General features: G+C 46.2%; 1 protein-coding gene across 1 annotated transcript in view; it reads left to right on the top strand.

Moving 5' to 3' along the window:
- LOC139834066 (uncharacterized) overlaps nt 1-21,499 on the top strand; it is a 33,108-nt gene extending 11,609 nt beyond the window's left edge. Inside the window, exons 2-6 of the mRNA XM_071824452.1 lie at nt 18,626-20,267; nt 20,366-20,462; nt 20,547-20,643; nt 21,163-21,338; nt 21,431-21,499. Coding sequence (XP_071680553.1) covers nt 18,626-20,267; nt 20,366-20,462; nt 20,547-20,643; nt 21,163-21,338; nt 21,431-21,499 — 2,081 coding nt within the window. The remainder of the gene's footprint in view (nt 1-18,625; nt 20,268-20,365; nt 20,463-20,546; nt 20,644-21,162; nt 21,339-21,430) is intronic.
- Nucleotides 21,500-21,781: the final 282 nt, after the last annotated feature.

Genomic DNA, 21,781 nt, shown 5'->3' with positions numbered 1-21,781 from the left:
TACTCACTCATCACTCCGGAGGCGACCATGGCGGCGTAGAGTCCTCCGGGAGATGATTCCCCTCTCCGGCAGGGTGCCGGAGGCGATCTCCTGAATCCCCCGAGATGGGATTGGCGGCGGCGGCAGGGTTTTCCGTATCGTGGCTCTTGGTACTGGGGGTTTCGCGACGGAGGCTTTAAGTAGGCGGAAGGGCAGGTCAGGGGGCCACACAAGGGTCCCACACCACAGGTCGGCGCGGCCAAGGGCCAGGCCGCGCCGCCCTATGGTTTGGCCGCCTCATGGCCCCACTTCGTCTCCTCTTCGGTCTTCTGGAAGCTTCGTGGCAAAATAGGACCCTGGGCGTTGATTTCGTCCAATTCCGAGAATATTTCGTTACTAGGATTTCTGAAACCAAAAACAGCAGAAAACAGCAACTGGCACTTCGGCATCTTGTTAATAGGTTAGTTCCAGAAAACGCACGAATATGACATAAAGTGTGCATAAAACATGTAGATATCATCAATAATGTGGCATGGAACACAAGAAATTATCGATACGTCGGAGACGTATCAGCATCCCCAAGCTTAGTTCTGCTCGTCCCGAGCAGGTAAAACGATAACAAAGATAATTTCTGGAGTGACATGCCATCATAACCTTGATCATACTATTTGTAAAGCATATGTAGTGAATGCAGCGATCAAAACAATGTATATGACATGAGTAAACAAGTGAATCATAAAGCAAAGACTTTTCATAAATAGTACTTCAAGACAAGCATCAATAAGTCTTGCATAAGAGTTAACTCATAAAGCAATAATTCAAAGTAAAAGCATTGAAGCAACACAAAGGAAGATTAAGTTTCAGCGGTTGCTTTCAACTTATAACATGTATATCTCATGGATAATTGTCAACATAGAGTAATATAATAAGTGCAATATGCAAGTATGTAGGAATCAATGCACAGTTCACACAAGTGTTTGCTTCTTGAGGTGGAGAGAAATAGGTGAACTGACTCAACATGAAAGTAAAAGAATGGTCCTCCATAGAGGAAAAGCATCGATTGCTATATTTGTGCTAGAGCTTTGATTTTGAAAACATGAAACAATTTTGTCAACGGTAGTAATAAAGCATATGTATCATGTAAATTATATCTTACAAGTTGCAAGCCTCACGCATAGTATACTAATAGTGCCCGCACCTTGTCCTAATTAGCTTGGACTACCGGATCATCGCAATGCACATGTTTTAACCAAGTGTCACAAAGGGGTACCTCCATGCCGCCTGTACAAAGGTCTAAGGAGAAAGCTCGCATTGGATTTCTCGCTATTGATTATTCTCAACTTAGACATCCATACCGGGACAACATAGACAATAGATAATGGACTCCTCTTTAATGCATAAGCATGTGGCAACAATTATTATTCTCATATGAGATTGAGGATATATGTCCAAAACTGAAACTTCCACCATGGATCATGGCTTTAGTTAGCGGCCCAATGTTCTTCTCTAACAATATGCATGCTTAACCATAAGGTGGTAGATCGCTCTTACTTCAGACAAGATGAACATGCATAGCAACTCACATGAAATTCAACAAAGAATAGTTGATGGCGTCCCCAGAAACATGGTTATCGCACAACAAGCAACTTAATAAGAGATAAAGTGCATAAGTACATATTCAATACCACAATAGTTTTTAAGCTATTTATCCCATGAGCTATATATTGTAAAGGTGAATGATGGAATTTTAAAGGTAGCACTCAAGCAATTTACTTTGGAATGGCAGAGAAATACCATGTAGTAGGTAGGTATGGTGGACACAAATGGCATAGTGGTTGGCTCAAGGATTTTGGATGCATGAGAAGTATTCCCTCTCGATACAAGGTTTAGGCTAGCAAGGTTATTTGAAACAAACACAAGGATGAAGCGGTGCAGCAAAACTCACATAAAAGACATATTGAAAACATTATAAGACTCTACACCGTCTTCCTTGTTGTTCAAACTCAATACTAGAAATTATCTAGACTTTAGAGAGACCAAATATGCAAACCAAATTTTAGCATGCTCTATGTATTTCTTCATTAATGGGTGCAAAGCATATGATGCAAGAGCTTAAACATGAGCACAACAATTGCCAAGTATCACATTATCCAAGACATTTTAGCAATTTACTACATGTATCATTTTCCAATTCCAACCATATAACAATTTAACGAAGAAGAAACTTCGCCATGAATACTATGAGTAGAGCCTAAGGACATACTTGTCCATATGCTACAGCGGAGCGTGTCTCTCTCCCATACAGTGAATGCTAGGATCCATTTTATTCAAACAAAAAAAAACAAAAACAAACCGACGCTCCAAGAAAAGCACATAAGATGTGATGGAATAAAAATATAGTTTCAGGGGAGGAACCTGATAATGTTGTCGATGAAGAAGGGGATGCCTTGGGCATCCCCAAGCTTAGACGCTTGAGTCTTCTTAGAATATGCTGGGGTGAACCACCGGGGCATCCCCAAGCTTAGAGCTTTCACTCTCCTTGATCATATTGCATCATACTCCTCTCTTGATCCTTGAAAACTTCCTCCACACCAAACTTAGAACAACTCATTAGAGGGTTAGTGGACAATAAAAATTAACATGTTCAGAGGTGACACAATCATTCTTAACACTTTTGGACATTGCATAAAGCTACTGGACATTAATGGATCGAAGAAATTCATCCAACATAGCAAAAGAGGCAATGCGAAATAAAAGGCAGAATCTGTCAAAACAGAACAGTTCGTATTGACGAATTTTATCAAGGCAACAGACTTACTCAAATGAAAATGCTCAAATTGAATGAAAGTTGCGTACATATCGGAGGATCACTCACGTAAATTGGCATAATTTTCTGAGTTACCTACAGAGAAAACAGCCCAGATTCGTGACAGCAAAGAAATCTGTTTCTGCGCAGTAATCCAATTCTAGTATGAACTTTACTATCAAAGACTTTACTTGGCACAACAAAATACTAAACTAAGATAAGGAGAGGTTGCTACAGTAGTAAACAACTTCCAAGACACAAAATAAAAACAAAGTACTGTAGTAAAATAAACACATGGGTTATCTCCCAAGAAGTTCTTTCTTTATAGCCATTAAGATGGGCTCAGCAGTTTTAATGATGCACTCGCAAGAAATAGTATTTGAAGCAAAAGAGAGCATCAAGAGGCAAATTCAAAACAAATTTAAACCTAACATGCTTCCTATGAAAAGGAATCTTGTAAATAAACAAGTCAATGAAGAACAAAGTGAATAGCATAGGAAGACAAAACAAGTGTAACTTCAAAAATTTCAGCATATAGAGAGGTATTTTAGTAACATGAAAATTTCTACAACCATATTTTCCTCTCTCATAATAATTTCCAGTAGTATCATGAGCAAACTCAACAATATAACTATCACATAAAGCATTCTTATCATGAGTCTCATGCATAAAATTATTACTCTCCACATAAGCATAATCAACTTTATTAGTTGTAGTGGGAGCGAATTCAACAAAGTGGCTATCATTATTATTCTCATCACCATAATCATCAAATGTAGGAGGCATAGTATAATCATAATAAACTTTATCCTCAATAGTAGGTGGCACCAAAATACCACTATCATCATAAATGGGAGGCAAAGTGTCATCAGAGTAAATTTTCTCCTCCATGCTTGGGGGACTAAAAATATCATGCTCATCAAAACCAGCTTCCCCAAGCTTAGAATTTTCCATAGCATTAGCAACAATGGTGTTCAAAGCATTCATATTAATAACATTCCCATTAGCATGCATATAAAGTTCCATGGGTTTTTTAATTCTCTCTTCAAACACATCATGTCCTAATTCAAGATAAAGTTCATAAAGATCTCTCATATTTTTGTTGTTTTCCATTATGCCTAACTAGTGTAATAAAAACATGCATGATATAGAGTAACTAATTTTTTTGTGTTTTTGATATAGCAAACAAGATAGTAAATAAAGTAAAACTAGCAACTAATTTTTTTGTATTTTGATTTAGTGCAGCAAACAAAGTAGTAAATAAAACTAAGCAAGACAAAAACAAAGTAAAGAGATTGGGAAGTGGAGACTCCCCTTGCAGCGTGTCTTGATCTCCCCGGCATCGGCGCCTGAATTGTGGTGCTGGCGGAGAGTTGTCGTGGGAGTTAGAGTTGTCTGTGGTGTAACTTTTCTTCAGGTCCCGACAACGGCGCAGAAATTTGCTTGATGCGTGTAGTTGACACGTCCGTTGGGAACCCCAAGAGGAAGGTGTGATGCGCACAGCGGCAAGTTTCCCTCAGTAAGAAACCAAGGTTTAATCGAACCAGTAGGAGTCAAGAAGCACGTTGAAGGTTGATGGCGGCGGGATGTAGTGCGGCGCAACACCAGAGATTCCGGCGCCAACGTGGAACCTGCACAACACAACCAAAGTACTTTGCCCCAACGAAATAGTGAGGTTGTCAATCTCACCGGCTTGCTGTAACAAAGGATTAACCGTATTGTGTGGAAGATGATTGTTTGCAGAAAACAGTAAAACAGTAGAACAAGTATTGCAGTAGATTGTATTTCAGTATAGAGAATTGGACCGGGGTCCACAGTTCACTAGAGGTGTCTCTCCCATAAGATAAACAGCATGTTGGGTGAACAAATTACAGTTGGGCAATTGACAAATAAAGAGGGCATGACCATGCACATACATATTATGATGAGTATAGTGAGATTTAATTGGGCATTACGACAAAGTACATAGACCGCTATCCAGCATGCATCTATGCTTAAAAAGTCCACCTTCAGGTTATCATCCGAACCCCCTCCAGTATTAAGTTGCTAACAACAGACAATTGCATTAAGTATTGCGCGTAATGTAATCAGTAACTACATCCTTGAACATAGCACCAATGTTTTATCCCTAGTGGCAACAGCACATCCATAATCTTAGAGGTTTCTGTCACTCCCCCAGATTCACGGAGACATGAACCCACTATCGAGCATAAATACTCCCTCTTGGAGTTACAAGCATCTACTTGGCCAGAGCATCTACTAGTAACGGAGAGCATGCAAGATCATAAACAACACATAGACATAACTTTGATAATCAACATAACAAGTATTCTCTATTCATCGGATCCCAACAAACGCAACATATAGAATTACAGATAGATGATCTTGATCATGTTAGGCAGCTCACAAGACCCGACAATTAAGCACAATGAGGAGAAGACAACCATCTAGCTACTGCTATGGACCCATAGTCCAGGGGTAGACTACTCACTCATCACTCCGGAGGCGACCATGGCGGCGTAGAGTCCTCCGGGAGATGATTCCCCTCTCCGGCGGGGGTGCGGAGGCGATCTCCTGAATCCCCCGAGATGGGATTGGCGGCGGCGGCGTCTCTGGAAGGTTTTCCGTATCGTGGCTCTCGGTACTGGGGGTTTCGCGATGGAGGCTTTAAGTAGGCGGAAGGGCAGGTCAGGGGGCCACATGAGGGCCCCACACCACAGGTCGGCGCGGCCAAGGGCCAGGTCGTGCCACCCTATGGTTTGGCCGCCTCGTGGCCCCACTTCGTCTCCTCTTCGGTCTTCTGGAAGCTTCGTGGCAAAATAGGACCCTGGGCGTTGATTTCGTCCAATTCCGAGAATATTTCGTTACTAGGATTTCTGAAACCAAAAACAGCAGAAAACAGCAACTGGCACTTCGGCATCTTGTTAATAGGTTAGTTCCAGAAAACGCACGAATATGACATAAAGAGTGCATAAAACATGTAGATATCATCAATAATGTGGCATGGAACACAAGAAATTATCGATACGTCGGAGACGTATCACTCGCTTTCCTATTTCTTGCTCAAGCCGGCACCGATGGTGACGTACTTGTCCGGCTGCGCCGGGTCCAGCAGGATCTTCTTGGTGTTGTCGGCCGGCTGGAAGTGAGTCGTCCCAGCCGGGTTGCCTGCAGCCGGCATGTCCGTCTGCGCGGCCTTGGCGAGGGCGACGGCGTCGTGGATGAGCTGCTTCTCGGTGGCGATGACCAGCGTCTGGGCCATCTTGGAGCTCTGCGTGGCGCAGTCCATGGAGCGGCGGTAGTCGCCGGCTATGGTGATGACCCCCTTGGGGCCAGGCAGCTTCATCTTCAGGTACCCGTAGTGGGGCACCGCCATGAACTTGGTCAGGGCCGGCCTGCCCAGGAGCGCGTGGTAGGGACTGACGAGGTCCACCACCTCGAACTCGATCTTCTCGGTGCGGAAGTGATCCGGCTTCCCGAACATCACCTCCAGCGTGATCCGGCCGATCGGCTGGCAGCAGTGGCCTGGCACGATGCCATGGAAGACGGTGGGGGTGGGACGCAGCTCGGCTTCTGGGATGCCTAGCTTGTGGGCGGTGTCGCGGTAGAGGATGTTGATGCTGCTGCCGCCGTCGATGAGGACGCGCGAAAAACGCACGCTGCACCGAGTCGTGCCAATGGTGGGGTCGAGGACCATGGTGTAGCTGCCCGGCTTCGGCAGGACAGCCGGTGTGTCACGGCGATCAAAAGTGATGGCCTGCTCTGACCAGTTTAGGTACTGGGGGACCGGCGGTATGACCGCGTTGACCTCGAGGGAACGGCTCTGCTGGCTCGTCTTGTCCTCGGGCTCGGAGGTGAAGATGATGTAGGTAGCATCTTCGGCCAGATATCGGCCATGGTGCACTTGGTTAGCCTCGTGGTGCTCGAGGTTGGCGTTCTCTGCGCCGGCTGCGCCACCCAGCCCGCCGGCTGGAGGGGGCGGGGGTGGAGGCGGGAGAGGTTCACCGCTTGTCAGCCGCTTCATGAAGTGGCAGTCGCGGGTGGTGTGGTTGGAGGGGTTCTTGCCGCTGTGGTACTTGCACGGCGAGTCAAGCATCTGCTCAAAGGTGTACTTCGGCTTCCACTGCCGGTCTTGCTTCTGGCGGCGGCTGCCGCCTGCCGCATTGTCTGCCATGGCTGCCACATGGGCGGAGCCGTACCGGCGGTCCGGCTGGTTGCTGTGACGCTTGCCGCGGTAGTTGTCCCGCCGGCTGCCATGAGAAGCGCCGTCTGCCGGCTTGTGCTCAGCCGACTTGTGGTGGTCCCGCCTGGAGGGAGCCAGCGTTGGCTCAGCCGTCGCCTTGCCGGCTTCTTCAGCCAGCGCGTACTTGTCGGCGATGGCCATGAGGGCGGCCATGGACTTGGGCTCGCTGCGGCGCAGCTTGTGCCACAGCATGGTGTTGGGCCGGCAGCCGCCCATGAAGAAGCTGATGGCCTGGATCTCGTGCACGCCCTCGCAGGAGTTGCGCATCTCGCACCAGCGCGCCAGGTACGCGCGATCCGTCTCGTCCGGGCCCTGCTTGCACATCTCTAGCAGCTGGGGGCGACCCGGCCGGCGATAGGTGCCGGTGAAGTTGCTGATGAAGGCCTCCTCGAAATCAAGCCAGCCGTTGATGCTGCCGGCTGGCAGGTTGTTGAGCCAGGTGCGGGCGGAGCCGACCAGCATCAGGGGAGTATCGCACCGCCCAGCGCTTGTTGCCTCTGGAGATGCCGACTGCGGTGGAGTAGTCCTGCAGCCAGTCCTCCGGCTTGGCGGTGCCGTCGTACTTGGGCGTGTCGCGGGGGAGCTGGAAGCCGTCGAGCATGGGCTCGTTGGCGATGCGGGGCCCGAAGCACTTGGGGCAAGCCGGCGCCTCTTCTTCCGCGATGCGGGATTCGACCAGCCGATCGAGGCGGTCTCTGGCGTCGGTGGGCTCGATGCGGGGGCCCAGCCGGGAACGTGCTGGCTAGCGAGTGTCGGTTCGCTCTGGAGCCGGCCTGTGCTGGCGCCTTGGGGCCGCCTGCTCGGAGTCATGCTCCTGGTTCCGGCTTGGTGGTGGCCGGCTGCGGCCGCTGTGGCCGCCGTCCAGCCGGCTTGTCCGGCTTGAACCTGCGCGGGTGTCGCGGGAGTCTCTGTGCCGGCTTGGTGCGGGCGAGGCGGACTCGGCCGTGTCCCTATGGGGGTCCTTGCTGTTGCCTGCAGCAGCACGGACGGGAGGAGCTTTCGAAGCACCATACCTGGGGTCCTTGGTCTGCTCAGCTGCAGCTCGGCACATGTCAGCTACGCACTGCGTCTGGCGGCGCAGCTCTTCTCCTTCGAGGAGGGCTAGCTCCTTCGCAGCGGCTTCGGCTGCGAGGATGTTTTTGTCGGGGGTGTTGTAGACGGGCAGCTCCGCGGACGGAGCCGGCGCTTCCGCGCCGTCGCGCTCGATCTCGGCGCCTAGGCCACCTCCTCGCCGGCGGATCATGCCAGCTCGGCTGGGGTTGTTGCCGCCTGGCGTGAAGCCATGGGCGTGCTCGTACTCGCGCTGGGTGATGGCCAGCTGGCGTTTGGCAGTAGCCAGCTCGTCAGCCTGCTGGAGGAGGAGCTGGCGGTGTGCCTCCAGGTCCGCCTCGACGGTGGTGGCGTCGGCGCCTGCGGTGAGCGGAGAGCTCAGCTTCGCCCGGACTTCGTCCAGCCGGGATGGTGGTGGTGGCGCCTTCGGGCCCGAGCCGGAAGCGTTGGGGTCGACGTTGCGCTCCAGGTTGGGGCCGCGAACGCGAGGGTTCTTGGTGGGGAGCTCCTCGCTAGCCATCATGACTTGCACGACGGCGGGGCTGGCGGGAGTGCTGCTGCCGGCTCGCGGAGGAGGGCTTGCGCAGCGCAGCACCTGCCGCGGGTAGCGCGGCGGTGCGACGGTGGCGACGTAGACGTCGTGGCCGCCGAAGGAGATGACGCTGCCACCGGCTGGGAAGGGCCGGTCGGCGAAGCAGCCAGCGTTGTTGCTGACGCAGTCGAGGGAGCCGAATCTCCAGATCAAGCCTGAAGCGACTCGCTCGCCAGTGGTGATGGTGAGGCCCGTCCGGATGAAGACACCGGCCGAGGACGCTGAAGGCCCCACGGTGGGCGCCAAATGTCGTGGTATCGTCACGGCATATGCCATGGGGTGGCTAACGAAGGTGGTTCCTAAGGGATCTCACGGCGGTATCCGGATGCGGGTATGGGGACGAGCGACACGGCGACGTACCCAGGTTCGAGGCCCTCCGATGGAGGTAACACCTCTACTCCTGCTAGGGATGTATATGATGATCACACAATACAATGTTGCTCCTAGAGCTGTGTCCGGCTGCTCCTGGGAGGCTAAGGAAGACGAGAGTCTCTCTCACAGGGCAGCGCTAAGGGTGGAAGTAAGGTGAGAATGATCGATCCCCTGCACGAGAGGGGGTAGTGCGGCTTATATAGGCACCGGCACTTTACATATAAGACCCTATAGTCTACTGGCCGGCTTGGCCGGCTCCGGCTTCCGCTCCTTCCCGAGGCACTGACATCAGGAGCCGTTGAGGCCTCATGGCCTGTCCCATCCGACTGCCGAAGTCAGCGGTATGGAGAGGAAGTGTCCCTGTCGCCATCAGCGACTGTAGCCAGTACGGATCAACGTAAGCCATGATGGCCTGTCCGGCGCGTGGCACTATTGCTCCACAGTGCCCCGCGCTTTACGGAAGATGAAGTCAGCGTGGACTTTACGAACCCGGATCACCAACCCGGTTCCTTCTAGTGCAAGACTCGCCAGCCTCGAGTCGGTCTGAGGTACAAATCCCCAGTCGGATATGGCTTGTAGAAGCCGGCCCAGCTACAGCATTGGTGGCCGTAGCCAGGCCGACTAGGACCTAGAGCCAGCCGGCTTCCGGACCAGCCGGCCACGGCACCAGCCGGCTGCTCCTCAGCCGGCCTTTGCCGCGAGCCGGCCAGTGGGCAGCCGGCTGCTCCGCGTCAATTGCCCTACCCGGGGTCTTCCCCCCGACAGCATCCAGCAGACTCTCCAACATGTAAACACTTTGATTTTACGCATCGCAAGTTCAGTGAAGACCCTGAAGGAGATATGCCCTAGAGGCAATAATAAAGTGGTTATTATTTATATCTTTATGTTTATGATAAATGTTTATATATCATGCTATAATTGTATTAACCGAAACATTAGTACATGTGTGATATGTAGACAACAAGAAGTCCCTAGTATGCCTCTTAAACTAGCTTGTTGATTAATGGATGATTAGTTTCATAATCATGAACATTGGATGTTATTAATAACAAGGTTATATCATTATATGAATGATGTAATGGACACACCCAATTAAGCGTAGCATAAGATCTCGTCATTAAGTTATTTGCTATAAGCTTTCGATACATAGTTACCTAATCCTTATGACCATGAGATCATGTAAATCACTTATACCGGAAAGGTACTTTGATTACACCAAACACCGCTGCGTAAATGGGTGGTTATAAAGGTGGGATTAAGTATCCGGAAAGTATGAGTTGAGGCATATGGATCAACAGTGGGATTTGTCCATCCCGATGACGGATAGATATACTCTAGGCCCTCTCGGTGGAATGTCGTCTAATGTCTTGCAAGCATATGAATAAGTTCATAAGAGACCACATACCACGGTACGAGTAAAGAGTACTTGTCAGGAGACGAGGTTGAACAAGGTATAGAGTGATACCGAAGATCAAACCTCGGACAAGTAAAATATCGCGTGACAAAGGGAATTGGTATTGTATGTGAATGGTTCATTCGATCACTAAAGTCATCGTTGAATATGTGGGAGCCATTATGGATCTCCAGATCCCGCTATTGGTTATTGGTCGGAGTGAGTACTCAACCATGTCCGCATAGTTCACGAACCGTAGGGTGACACACTTAAAGTTGGATGTTGAAATGGTAGAACTTGAATATGGAATGGAGTTCGAATATTTGTTCGGAGTCCCGGATGAGATCCCGGACATCACGAGGAGTTCCGGAATGGTCCGGAGAATAAGATTCATATATAGGATGTCATTTTATGTGAATTAAAATGATGCGGAAGGTTCTATGGAAGGTTCTAGAAGGTTCTAGAAAAGTCCGGAAAAAACTCCACCTCCATGGCCGGCCAACCCTAGAGGGGGAGGAGTCCCAAGTGGACTTCCCCAAGGGGGGCCGGCCACCCCCTCCATGGAAGGTGGAACTCCCACCTGTAGTGGGAGTCCTAGCTTGGGTAGGTTTCCCTATCATATGGAAGGTTTTGGGTTCGGGTCTTATTCGGAGACTTGTAGTCCAACCCTTGGGGCTTCCACCTATATAATGAGGGACAAGGGGAGGGGGCCGGCCACCTCAAGACCACAAGCTGGCCGCACCCCTCAAGTGGCCGGCCACCCCCTCCCAAACCCTAGCCGCCCCTCTCCTCCATAGCTCCCGCGTGCTTTAGCGAAGCTCCGCCGGAGTTCTCCACCACCACCGACACCACGCCGTCGTGCTGTCGGATTCAAGAGGAGCTACTACTTCCGCTGCCTGCTGGAACGGGAGGTGGACGTCGTCTTCATCAACAACCGAACGTGTGACCGAGTACGGAGGTGCTGCCCGTTCGTGGCGCCGGAGGGATCGTGATCAAGATCTTCTACGCGCTTTTGCAAGCGGCAAGTGAACGTCTACCGCAGCAACAAGAGCCTCCTCTTGTAGGCTTTGGAATCTCTTCAAGGGTGAGACTCAATAAACCCCTCGTTGCTACCGTCTTCTAGATTGCATCTTGGCTTGGATTGCGTGTTCGCGGTAGGAAATTTTTTGTTTTCTATGCAACGTTATCCTACAGTGGTATCAGAGCCATGTCTATGCATAGATGGTTGCACGAGTAGAACACAATGGTTTTGTGGGCATTGATGCTCTTGTTATCTTTAGTTTGAGTACTTTGCATCTTTGTGGCATAGTGGGATGAAGTGACTCGGACTAACTTTACATGACCGCGTTCATGAGACTTGTTCCTCGTTCGACATGCAACTTGTATTGCATAAGAGGCTTTGCGGGTGTCTGTCTCTCCTACTATAGTGAAGATTCAATTTACTCTTCTATTGAAAACATTAGTATCAACGTTGTGGTTCATGTTCGTAGGTAGATTAGATCTCTCTCAAAAACCCTAAACCACGTAAAATATGCAAACCAAATTAGAGACGTCTAACTTGTTTTTGCAGGGTTTGGTGATGTGATATGGCCATAATGTGATGATGAATATGTATGAGATGATCATTATTGTATTGTGGCAACCGGCAGGAGCCTTATGGTTGTCTTTAAATTTCATGTTGAGTAGTATTTCAAAGTAGTTGTAATAGTTGCTACATGGAGGACAATCATGAAGACGGCGCCATTGACCTTGGCCTTCTGTAGATGATGATGGAGATCATGCCCGAAGATGATGGAGATCATGTCCGTGCTTTGGAGATGAAGATCAAAGGCGCAAAGACAAAAGAGCCATATCATATCACATATGAACTGCATGTGATGTTAATCCTTTTATGCATCTTATTTTGCTTAGATCGCGACGGTAGCATTATAAGATGATCCCTCACTAAAATCTCAAGATAATAAAGTGTTCATCCTTAGTAGCACCGTTACCAAGTCTTGTCGGTTCGAAGCATCTCGTGATGATCGGGTGTGATAGAATCAACAAGTACATACAACGGGTGCAAGACAGTTTTGCATATGCGGATACTAAGGTGGCCTTGACGAGCCTAGCATGTATAGACATGGTCTCGGAACACGTGATACCGAAAGGTAGAGCATGAATCATATGGTTGATATGATGAACACTTTGAGTGTTCGCCATTGAAATCACACCTTGTCTCGTGATGATCGGACTTAGGTGCGGTGGATTTGGTTCGTGTGATCACTAAGACAATGCGAGGGATATTGTTTTGAGTGGGAGTTCACCTAGATTTTTAATTATGTTGAATTAAAATTTGAACTCAATTTGTCATAAACTTAGTCTAAACTTTTGCAAATATATGTTGTAGAGATGGCGTCCCCAATCAATTTTAACCAGTTCCTAGAGAAAGAAAAACTTAAGAGCAACGGTAGCAACTTCAACGACTGGTTCCGTCATGTGAGGATTTTCCTCTCTGGCGGAAATCTGCAATATGTGCTTGATGCACCGCTAGGTGACCCTCCTGCAGAAACTGAAACCGATGAAGTAAAAGCTGTTTACGAGACTCGGAAAATTCGGTACTCTCAAGTTCAGTGTGCCATCTGTGCGATCACGGAATCCGATCTTCAAAAACGTTTTGAGCACCACGATCCTCATGAGTTGATGAAAGAGCTGAAAGCTATTTTTGAGACTCATGCGGCCGTGGAATGCTATGAAGCATCGAAACAATTCTTCAGCTGCATGATGGAAGAATGCAGCTCCGTTAGTGAGCACATGCTCGCCATGACCGGGCATGCGAAGAAACTTCGATGACTTGGGAATAGTGATTCCTAACGGTGAGGATTAATCGTGTCCTTCAATCACTGCCACCAAGTTACAAGAACTTTGTGATGAACTACAATATGCAGAACATGAACAAGGAGTTACCTGAACTCTTTGGCATGCTAAAAGCTGCTGAAATTGAGATCAAGAAAGAGCACCAAGTGTTGATGGTCAACAAGACCACCAGTTTCAAGAAACAGGGCAAGTCTAAGGGGAAATTCAAGAAGGGTGGCAAGAAAGCTGCCACGCCTCCTGTGAAACCTAAGAACGGCCCTAAGCCTGATGCTGAGTGCTATTCTTGCAAGGAGAAGGGACAACTGGAAGCGTAATTGCTCCAAGTATCTGGCTGATCTGAAGAAGCGGCCTTGTCAAGAAGAAGAAAGAAGGTATATCGATATACATGTTATAGATGTTTATCTCACTGGTTCTCGTTCTAGTACCTGGGTATTTGATACTGGTTCGGTTGCTCATATTTGTAACTCGAAACAGGAACTAAAGAATAAACGACAACTACTGAAAGATGAAGTGATGATGCGCGTTGGAAACGGATCCAAGGTCAATGTGATCGCTGTCGGCACACTTCCTCTACATCTACCTTCGGGATTAGTTTTAAGCCTAAATAATTGTTATTATGTACCTGCGTTGAGCATGAACATTATATCTGGATCTTGTTTAATGCAAGACGGTTATTCATTCGAGTCTGAGAATAATGGTTGTTCTATTTTTATGAATAATATCTTTTATGGTCGAGCACCTGAAAAGAATGGCTTATTTCTGTTAGATCTCGATAGTAGTGATACACATATACATAACATTGATGCTAAGCGAATTAAATTGAATGATAATTCTACTTATATGTGGCACTGTCGTCTTGGTCATATTGGAGTGAAACGCATGAAGAAACTCCATACTGATGGATTACTTGAATCACTTGACTTTGAGTCACTTGATAGATGTGAAGCATGTCTAATGGGAAAAATGACTAAGACTCCATTTTCTGGTATGATGGAGCGAGCTACTGACTTACTGGAAATCATACATACCAATGTGTGCGGACCAATGAGCGTAGCATCGCGCGGTGGTTATCGTTATGTTCTAACCTTCACAGATGATCTGAGTAGATATGGGTATATCTATTTCATGAAACATAAATCCGAAACTTTCGAGAAGTTTAAGGAATTCCAAAGTGAAGTAGAAAATCAACGTAACAAGAAGATTAAATTTCTACGATCTGATCGTGGAGGTGAATATCTGAGTTATGAGTTTGGCATGCATTTAAAGAAATGCGGAATACTTTCACAATTGACACCGCCGGGAACACCACAACGAAACGGTGTGTCCGAACGTCGTAATCGAACTCTCTTAGACATGGTTCGTTCTATGATGTCTCTTACTGATTTGCCGTTATCATTTTGGAGTTATGCATTAGAGACAGCCGCATTCACTTTAAATAGAGCACCATCAAAATCCGTAGAAACGACACCGTATGAATTATGGTTTAATAAGAAACCTAAGCTGTCGTTCCTGAAAGTTTGGGGTTGCGAAGCCTATGTAAAGAAGTTACAACCGGACAAGCTAGAACCCAAAGCGGAGAAATGCGTCTTCATAGGATACCCTAAGGAAACTATAGGGTACACTTTCTATCACAGATCCGAAGGCAAAATCTTTGTTGCTAAGAACGAAACCTTTCTTGAGAAAGAATTTCTCACTAAAGAAGTGACTGGAAGAAAAGTAGAACTCGATGAGATTGATGAATCTATACTCGTTGATCGAGTAGCGCGATACCGGAAGTTGTGCACTGTACACGCCTACAGCAACGAGAGGAAGCTAATGATAATGATCATGAAACTTCGAACGAGGAAACTACTGAACCTCGCAGATCGACAAGGGAACGTGTCACTCCTGATTGGTATGATCCTTGTCTAAATGTCATGATTGTGGATAACAATGATGAGGACCCTGCGACGTATGAAGAAGCGATGATGAGCCCAGATTCCAACAAATGGCAAGAAGCCATGAAATCCGAAATGGGATCCATGTATGATAACAAAGTATGGACTTTGGTAGACTTACCTGATAGCCGAAAGGCTGTCGAGAATAAATGGATCTTCAAGAGAAAAACAGATGCTGATGGTAATACTACTGTCTATAAAGCTCGACTTGTCGCAAAGGGTTTCCGACAAATTCAAGGAGTTGACTACGATGAGACTTTCTCACCTGTAGCGAAGCTAAAATCTGTGAGGATTTTGCTAGCAATAGCTGCATTTTTCGATTATGAGATTTGGCAGATGGATGTCAAAACAGCGTTCCTTAATGGAGACATTGAGGAAGAGTTGTATATGGTACAACCCAAAGGTTTTGTCGATCCTAAAAATGCTGACAAAGTATGCAAACTTCAGCGTTCCATCTATGGACTGAAGCAAGCATCAAGAAGTTGGAACCGACGCTTTGATAAGGTGATCAAAGACTTCGGGTTTATACAGTGTCATGGAGAGGCCTGTATTTACAAGAAAGTGAGTGGGAGCTCTGTAGCATTCCTGATATTATATGTAGATGACATATTATTGATCGGGAATGATATAGAACTATTAAGCAGTGTTAAAGGTTATTTGAATAATAGTTTTTCAATGAAAGACCTTGGTGAAGCATCGTATATATTAGGCATCAAGATTTATAGAGATAGATCAAGACGCCTAATAGGGCTATCACAGAGTACATATCTGGACAAGATTCTAAAGAAGTTTAGAATGGACGAAAGTAAGAAAGGGTTCTTACCTATGTTACCAGGCAAGGTCTTGAGTAAGACTCAAGGACCGGCTACGGCAGAAGAAAGAGAAAGGATGAGTAATATCCCCTATGCCTCGGCAGTAGGATCTATCATGTATGCCATGCTATGTACTAGACCGGATATAGCACATGCTGTTAGTTTGACTAGCAGATATCAAAGTGATCCAGGAATGGAACATTGGACAGCGGTCAAGAATATCCTGAAGTACTTGAAAAGAACTAAGGATATGTTTCTTTGTTATGGAGGTGACCAAGAGCTCATTGTAAGTTACACCGATGCAAGTTGGAACACTGATCCTGATGACTCTAAGTCACAATCTAGGTACGTGTTTATATTGAATGGTGCTGCAGTAAGCTGGGCAAGCTCGAAGCAGTGCACGGTGGTGAAGTCTTCAACAGAATCAGAGTACATAGCGGCTTCAGAGGCTTCATCAGAAGCGGTATGGATGAAGAGGTTCATTGTAGAGCTCGGTGTGGTTCCTAGTGCATTGGACCCATTAATCATTTACTGTGATAACATGGGTGCCATCGCCAATGTACAAGAGCCAAGGTCACACAAGAGGCTAAAGCATATCAAGCTGCGTTACCACTCGATTCGCGAGTACATCGAAGATGGAGAAGTAAAGATTTGCAAAGTACACACTGATCTGAATGTAGCAGATCCGTTGACTAAAGCTCTCCCTAGGGCAAAGCATGACCAACACCAGAATGCCATGGGTGTTAGGTATATTACAATGTAATCTAGATTATTGACTCTAGTGCAAGTGGGAGACTGAAGGAGATATGCCCTAGAGGCAATAATAAAGTGGTTATTATTTATATCTTTATGTTTATGATAAATGTTTATATATCATGCTATAATTGTATTAACCGAAACATTAGTACATGTGTGATATGTAGACAATAAGAAGTCCCTAGTATGCCTCTTAAACTAGCTTGTTGATTAATGGATGATTAGTTTCATAATCATGAACATTGGATGTTATTAATAACAAGGTTATATCATTATATGAATGATGTAATGGACACACCCAATTAAGCGTAGCATAAGATCTCGTCATTAAGTTATTTGCTATAAGCTTTCGATACATAGTTACCTAATCCTTATGACCATGAGATCATGTAAATCACGTATACCGGAAAGGTACTTTGATTACACCAAACGCCACTGCGTAAATGGGTGGTTATAAAGGTGGGATTAAGTATCCGGAAAGTATGAGTTGAGGCATATGGATCAACAGTGGGATTTGTCCATCCCGATGACGGATAGATATACTCTGGGCCCTCTCGGTGGAATGTCGTCTAATGTATTGCAAGCATATGAATAAGTTCATAAGAGACCACATACCACTGTAGGAGTAAAGTGTACTTGTCGGGGAAGCGAGGTTGAACAAGGTATAGAGTGATACCGAAGATCAAACCTCGGACAAGTAAAATATCGCGTGACAAAGGGAATTGGTATTGTATGTGAATGGTTCATTCGATCACTAAAGTCATCGTTGAATATGTGGGAGCCATTATGGATCTCCAGATCCCGCTATTGGTTATTGGTCGGAGTGAGTACTCAACCATGTCCGCATAGTTCACGAACCGTAGGGTGACACACTTAAAGTTGGATGTTGAAATGGTAGAACTTGAATATGGAATGGAGTTCGAATATTTGTTCGGAGTCCCGGATGAGATCCCGGACATCACGAGGAGTTCCGGAATGGTCCGGAGAATAAGATTCATATATAGGATGTCATTTTATGTGAATTAAAATGATGCGGAAGGTTCTATGGAAGGTTCTAGAAGGTTCTAGAAAAGTCCGGAAGAAACCACCAAGGAAGGTGGAGTCCCTCCGGGACTCCACCTCCATGGCCGGCCAACCCTAGAGGGGGAGGAGTCCCAAGTGGACTTCCCCAAGGGGGGTCGGCCACCCCCTCCATGGAAGGTGGAACTCCCACCTCTAGTGAGAGTCCTAGCTTGGGTAGGTTTCCCTATCATATGGAAGGTTTTGGGTTTGGGTCTTATTCGGAGACTTGTAGTCCAACCCTTGGGGCTTCCACCTATATAATGAGGGACAAGGGGAGGGGCGCGGCCACCTCAAGACCACAAGCTGGCCGCACCCCTCAAGTGGTCGGCCACCCCCTCCCAAACCCTAGCCGCCCCCCTCTCCTCCATAGCTCCCGCGTGCTTTAGCGAAGCTCCGCCGGAGTTCTCCACCACCACCGACACCACGCCGTCGTGCTGTCGGATTCAAGAGGAGCTACTACTTCCGCTGCCCACTGGAACGGGAGGTGGACGTCGTCTTCATCAACAACCGAACGTGTGACCGAGTACGGAGGTGCTGCCCGTTCGTGGCGCCGGAGGGATCGTGATCAAGATCTTCTACGCGCTTTTGCAAGCGGCAAGTGAACGTCTACCGCAACAACAAGAGCCTCCTCTTGTAGGCTTTGGAATCTCTTCAAGGGTGAGACTCGATAAACCCCTCGTTGCTACCGTCTTCTAGATTGCATCTTGGCTTGGATTGCGTGTTCGCGGTAGGAAATTTTTTGTTTTCTATGCAACGTTATCCTACAGACCCAAGAAATATTAGGTTTGCATTAGCTACTGATGGGTTCAATCCATTTGAAAACATGAGCATATCATACAGCATCTGGCCAGTTATTCCGATTCCACTTAACCTTCCTCCTTGGGTGTGCATGAAACAATCAAATTTCATCCTAAGTGTTATTGTTCCTGGGAGGAAGGGTCCAGGGAAGGAACTGGATGTTTACATGCAGCTGGCTATAGATGATCTTCAGGAATTGTGGAAACCTGGAATCTGGACACATGATGCAGTTACTGGTGAGAAATTCATGCTACGTGCTGCTTTGCTATGGACTATAACTGATTGGCTAGGCAGAGGCTGCATAAGTGGTGAGAGCTTGGTTGTGTGTGCACATTGTCTCACAAACACATGCAGTAGGTGGTTGAAGCATTGCAAGAAAACAGTTTTCCTGGGTCATAGAAGATTTTTGGTTGATGGTCACCCGTACCGAACAGATGGTGCATCTTTCAATGGAAAAGATGAATTCAGAGATCCCCCACCTAAGATTACAGGTCAACAAATATCTGAAATGACTGCAACTCTGCATACAGATTATGGCAAGTTACACAAACACAAGAAGCCACCTAGGAGAAAAAAGAGGAGTGCTGCGGAATTAGAGGAAAATGAGGACATTTATATTCATAGTGTCGAGGAAACTTTCAAAAAAAGAAGTGTCTTCTTCCAGTTAGAATACTGGCCGACACTCCTTGTAAGACATAACTTAGACATCATGCATGTACAGAAAAATGTCTTTGAAAACATAGTGAATACTATTCTGGATGTTGATCAGAGATCGAAGGACAACTTGAATGCTAGATTGGATCTGCAGGATATGAATATTAGAACTGCCCTCCATGCTGATATGACGGCACCAAAACCTATCATACCTAGGGCAATATACCAGATGCTTCCTCAGGGCAAGAATATATTTTGCACCGTCATCAAGTATGCAAGATTTCCAGATGGATATGCATCAAACTTGTACCACAAGGTAAACTTGGAAGACAAAAGGTTAACTGGCCTCAAGAGCCACGATTGCCACATCATAATGCAGGATCTCATGCCGTTGGCCCTATGTAGATCGCTGCCTAGGAGTGTGGCTATGCGGCTGATACGTTTTTGCAAGTACTTCAAAGTACTTTATGGTAAGGTGATAGATGCTGATGAGATGGAGCACTGGGAAGCTGAGATTGCTGAAATCTTGTGTCAGTTAGAGATGATATTTCCTCCATCATTTTTTGACATGATGATGCATGTAACTATCCACCTAGCAAGTGAAGTAAGAATTGCCGGACCTGTTCAATTCAGAGACATGTGGTCTACTGAGAGGTTTGTAGGAAGACTGAAGGACTTTGTACAGAACATGACTTATCCAGAAGGGTCGTTGGCAAAAAATTATCAGTTCGATGAATGCCTGACATTCTGCTCAAGATATCTGAATGGCTGTGCTACAAAGTTTAATAGACCTAGTAGACATGATAGTACTGAACCTAATTCTGCTGGACAACCTTATTTGAGGATCATCGGCAGGCCATTATCAGGTTTTGCTTCTAGTCAGCTGGATTTCGTTGCTTGGTCGCAGGCACAACGATGTGTTCTTGTGAACTATCCAGATATTGAAAAATATGCGCAGTGAGTACATTCCCAAACTAATTCCATAAAAATCATGTAGTGATTTGCATCATCATTTTGATATCAGACCAGTGTCTAACCCCATTTAAATCTTGTAGAGAGCATAAAAATTTATTGGCCAGAGGAAAAAGGAAGTCAAAGAGAGATATTGAGAATGCTCACCATAGCACATTCGTAGACTGGTTTTCTAACCATGTAAGTAATGCTCACCACAGCACATTCGTAGACTGGTTGTGTGAATAAAAATTGCATTATTAACATGGTTCATTTCTCTACTAGGTACAAATTCTTAAAGATCGAGGAATTGATGTACCAGATGAAGTTTTCCTGTTATCTCAAAGACCATACAGGATGGTGAAATCTTATAATAGCTATAGTATAAATGGCTGCACCTATCACACACACTCATATAGTGTAGGAAAAGCAACACAGTGTGATGGAGTTTCACATGTTGCAAAAACATCGAGTTATGCAAGTGCTAAGGACAAAAACCCTACTTTAGGGTATGTCACATATTATGGTAGAATTAGTCAAATAATTGAGTTAAATTACTCAAATGGAGGCCACGTAGTGTTATTAAAATGTGATTGGGTAAAAAGTAACGGAGTTAGGGAGTTGGATGGTTTCGGAATAACCGAAGTCAATTTCAACCATACCTACAATGCACAAGACGAACATAGCGAACCGTTTATTCTTGCAAGCCAAGCCATACAAGTTTACTATGTGCAAGACCCAGTTGATGTTGAATGGAACGCTGTAATCACTCCAATAATTAGAGATTTCTTTGATATGGATAGTGTGGACGTTGAAAAATGTGAGTGATTTTTGCACCATTTTTTTTGTCAACCAGGAATTTCTTTATATACGTTGACAATGCCATTTATTATTCATGCAGGAACAAAAATGCTGGAAAGCCAAGAAAGGAGGATGAGCATGCTCAATCACAAACTAAAGAAATTAAATCTGCCTACAAGAGATGTACAACCATCTGAACTCATCTCCAATGAAATGGAAAGAATAGCTCTTATGAAGGAAGCTAGGGCAAAGGGAGTTTACTACGATATGCTAGAAGTAAGTTCTCATTCATGCATCATTTTAGATAAGAAAAACTCATTCAATTTGCATTCTGTAATTACTGAATTGGAAAACTGTTCAAATTGCAGTCTGCAAGGATATATGATTCAGAAGGGGAAAAGAAAATGACAGTGACGATACCGAAGATGAAGCAGTAGATAACAAAGAACAGGACAGTGAAGAAGAGGAGGAACAAGAAGAGGAGGAACCTGAAGAAGAGGAGGAGGAGGAACCTGAACAACCTGAAGAGAGAGGACAACTTGAAGCACAACAAGGTATGGTCGTCAGTTCACTGGATTCCATGTGCTACAACTGTTGTAGGCTCTGGCTTGCTGGATTCCATGTGCTACAACTGTTGTAGGTTCTTACTCGCTGTACTGTTTTAATGTTTCAGTAAAGCCGAAAAGAAGAAGAGGGCCTACTGATATGAAGAAGTTTTG

The sequence above is a fragment of the Lolium perenne genome, chromosome 1 (assembly GCF_019359855.2).
Source record: "Lolium perenne isolate Kyuss_39 chromosome 1, Kyuss_2.0, whole genome shotgun sequence".
Lineage (NCBI taxonomy): Eukaryota > Viridiplantae > Streptophyta > Magnoliopsida > Poales > Poaceae > Lolium > Lolium perenne.
The sequence above is the reverse complement of the archived record's forward strand: the minus strand, read 5'-3'. Positions and strand labels throughout refer to the sequence as shown.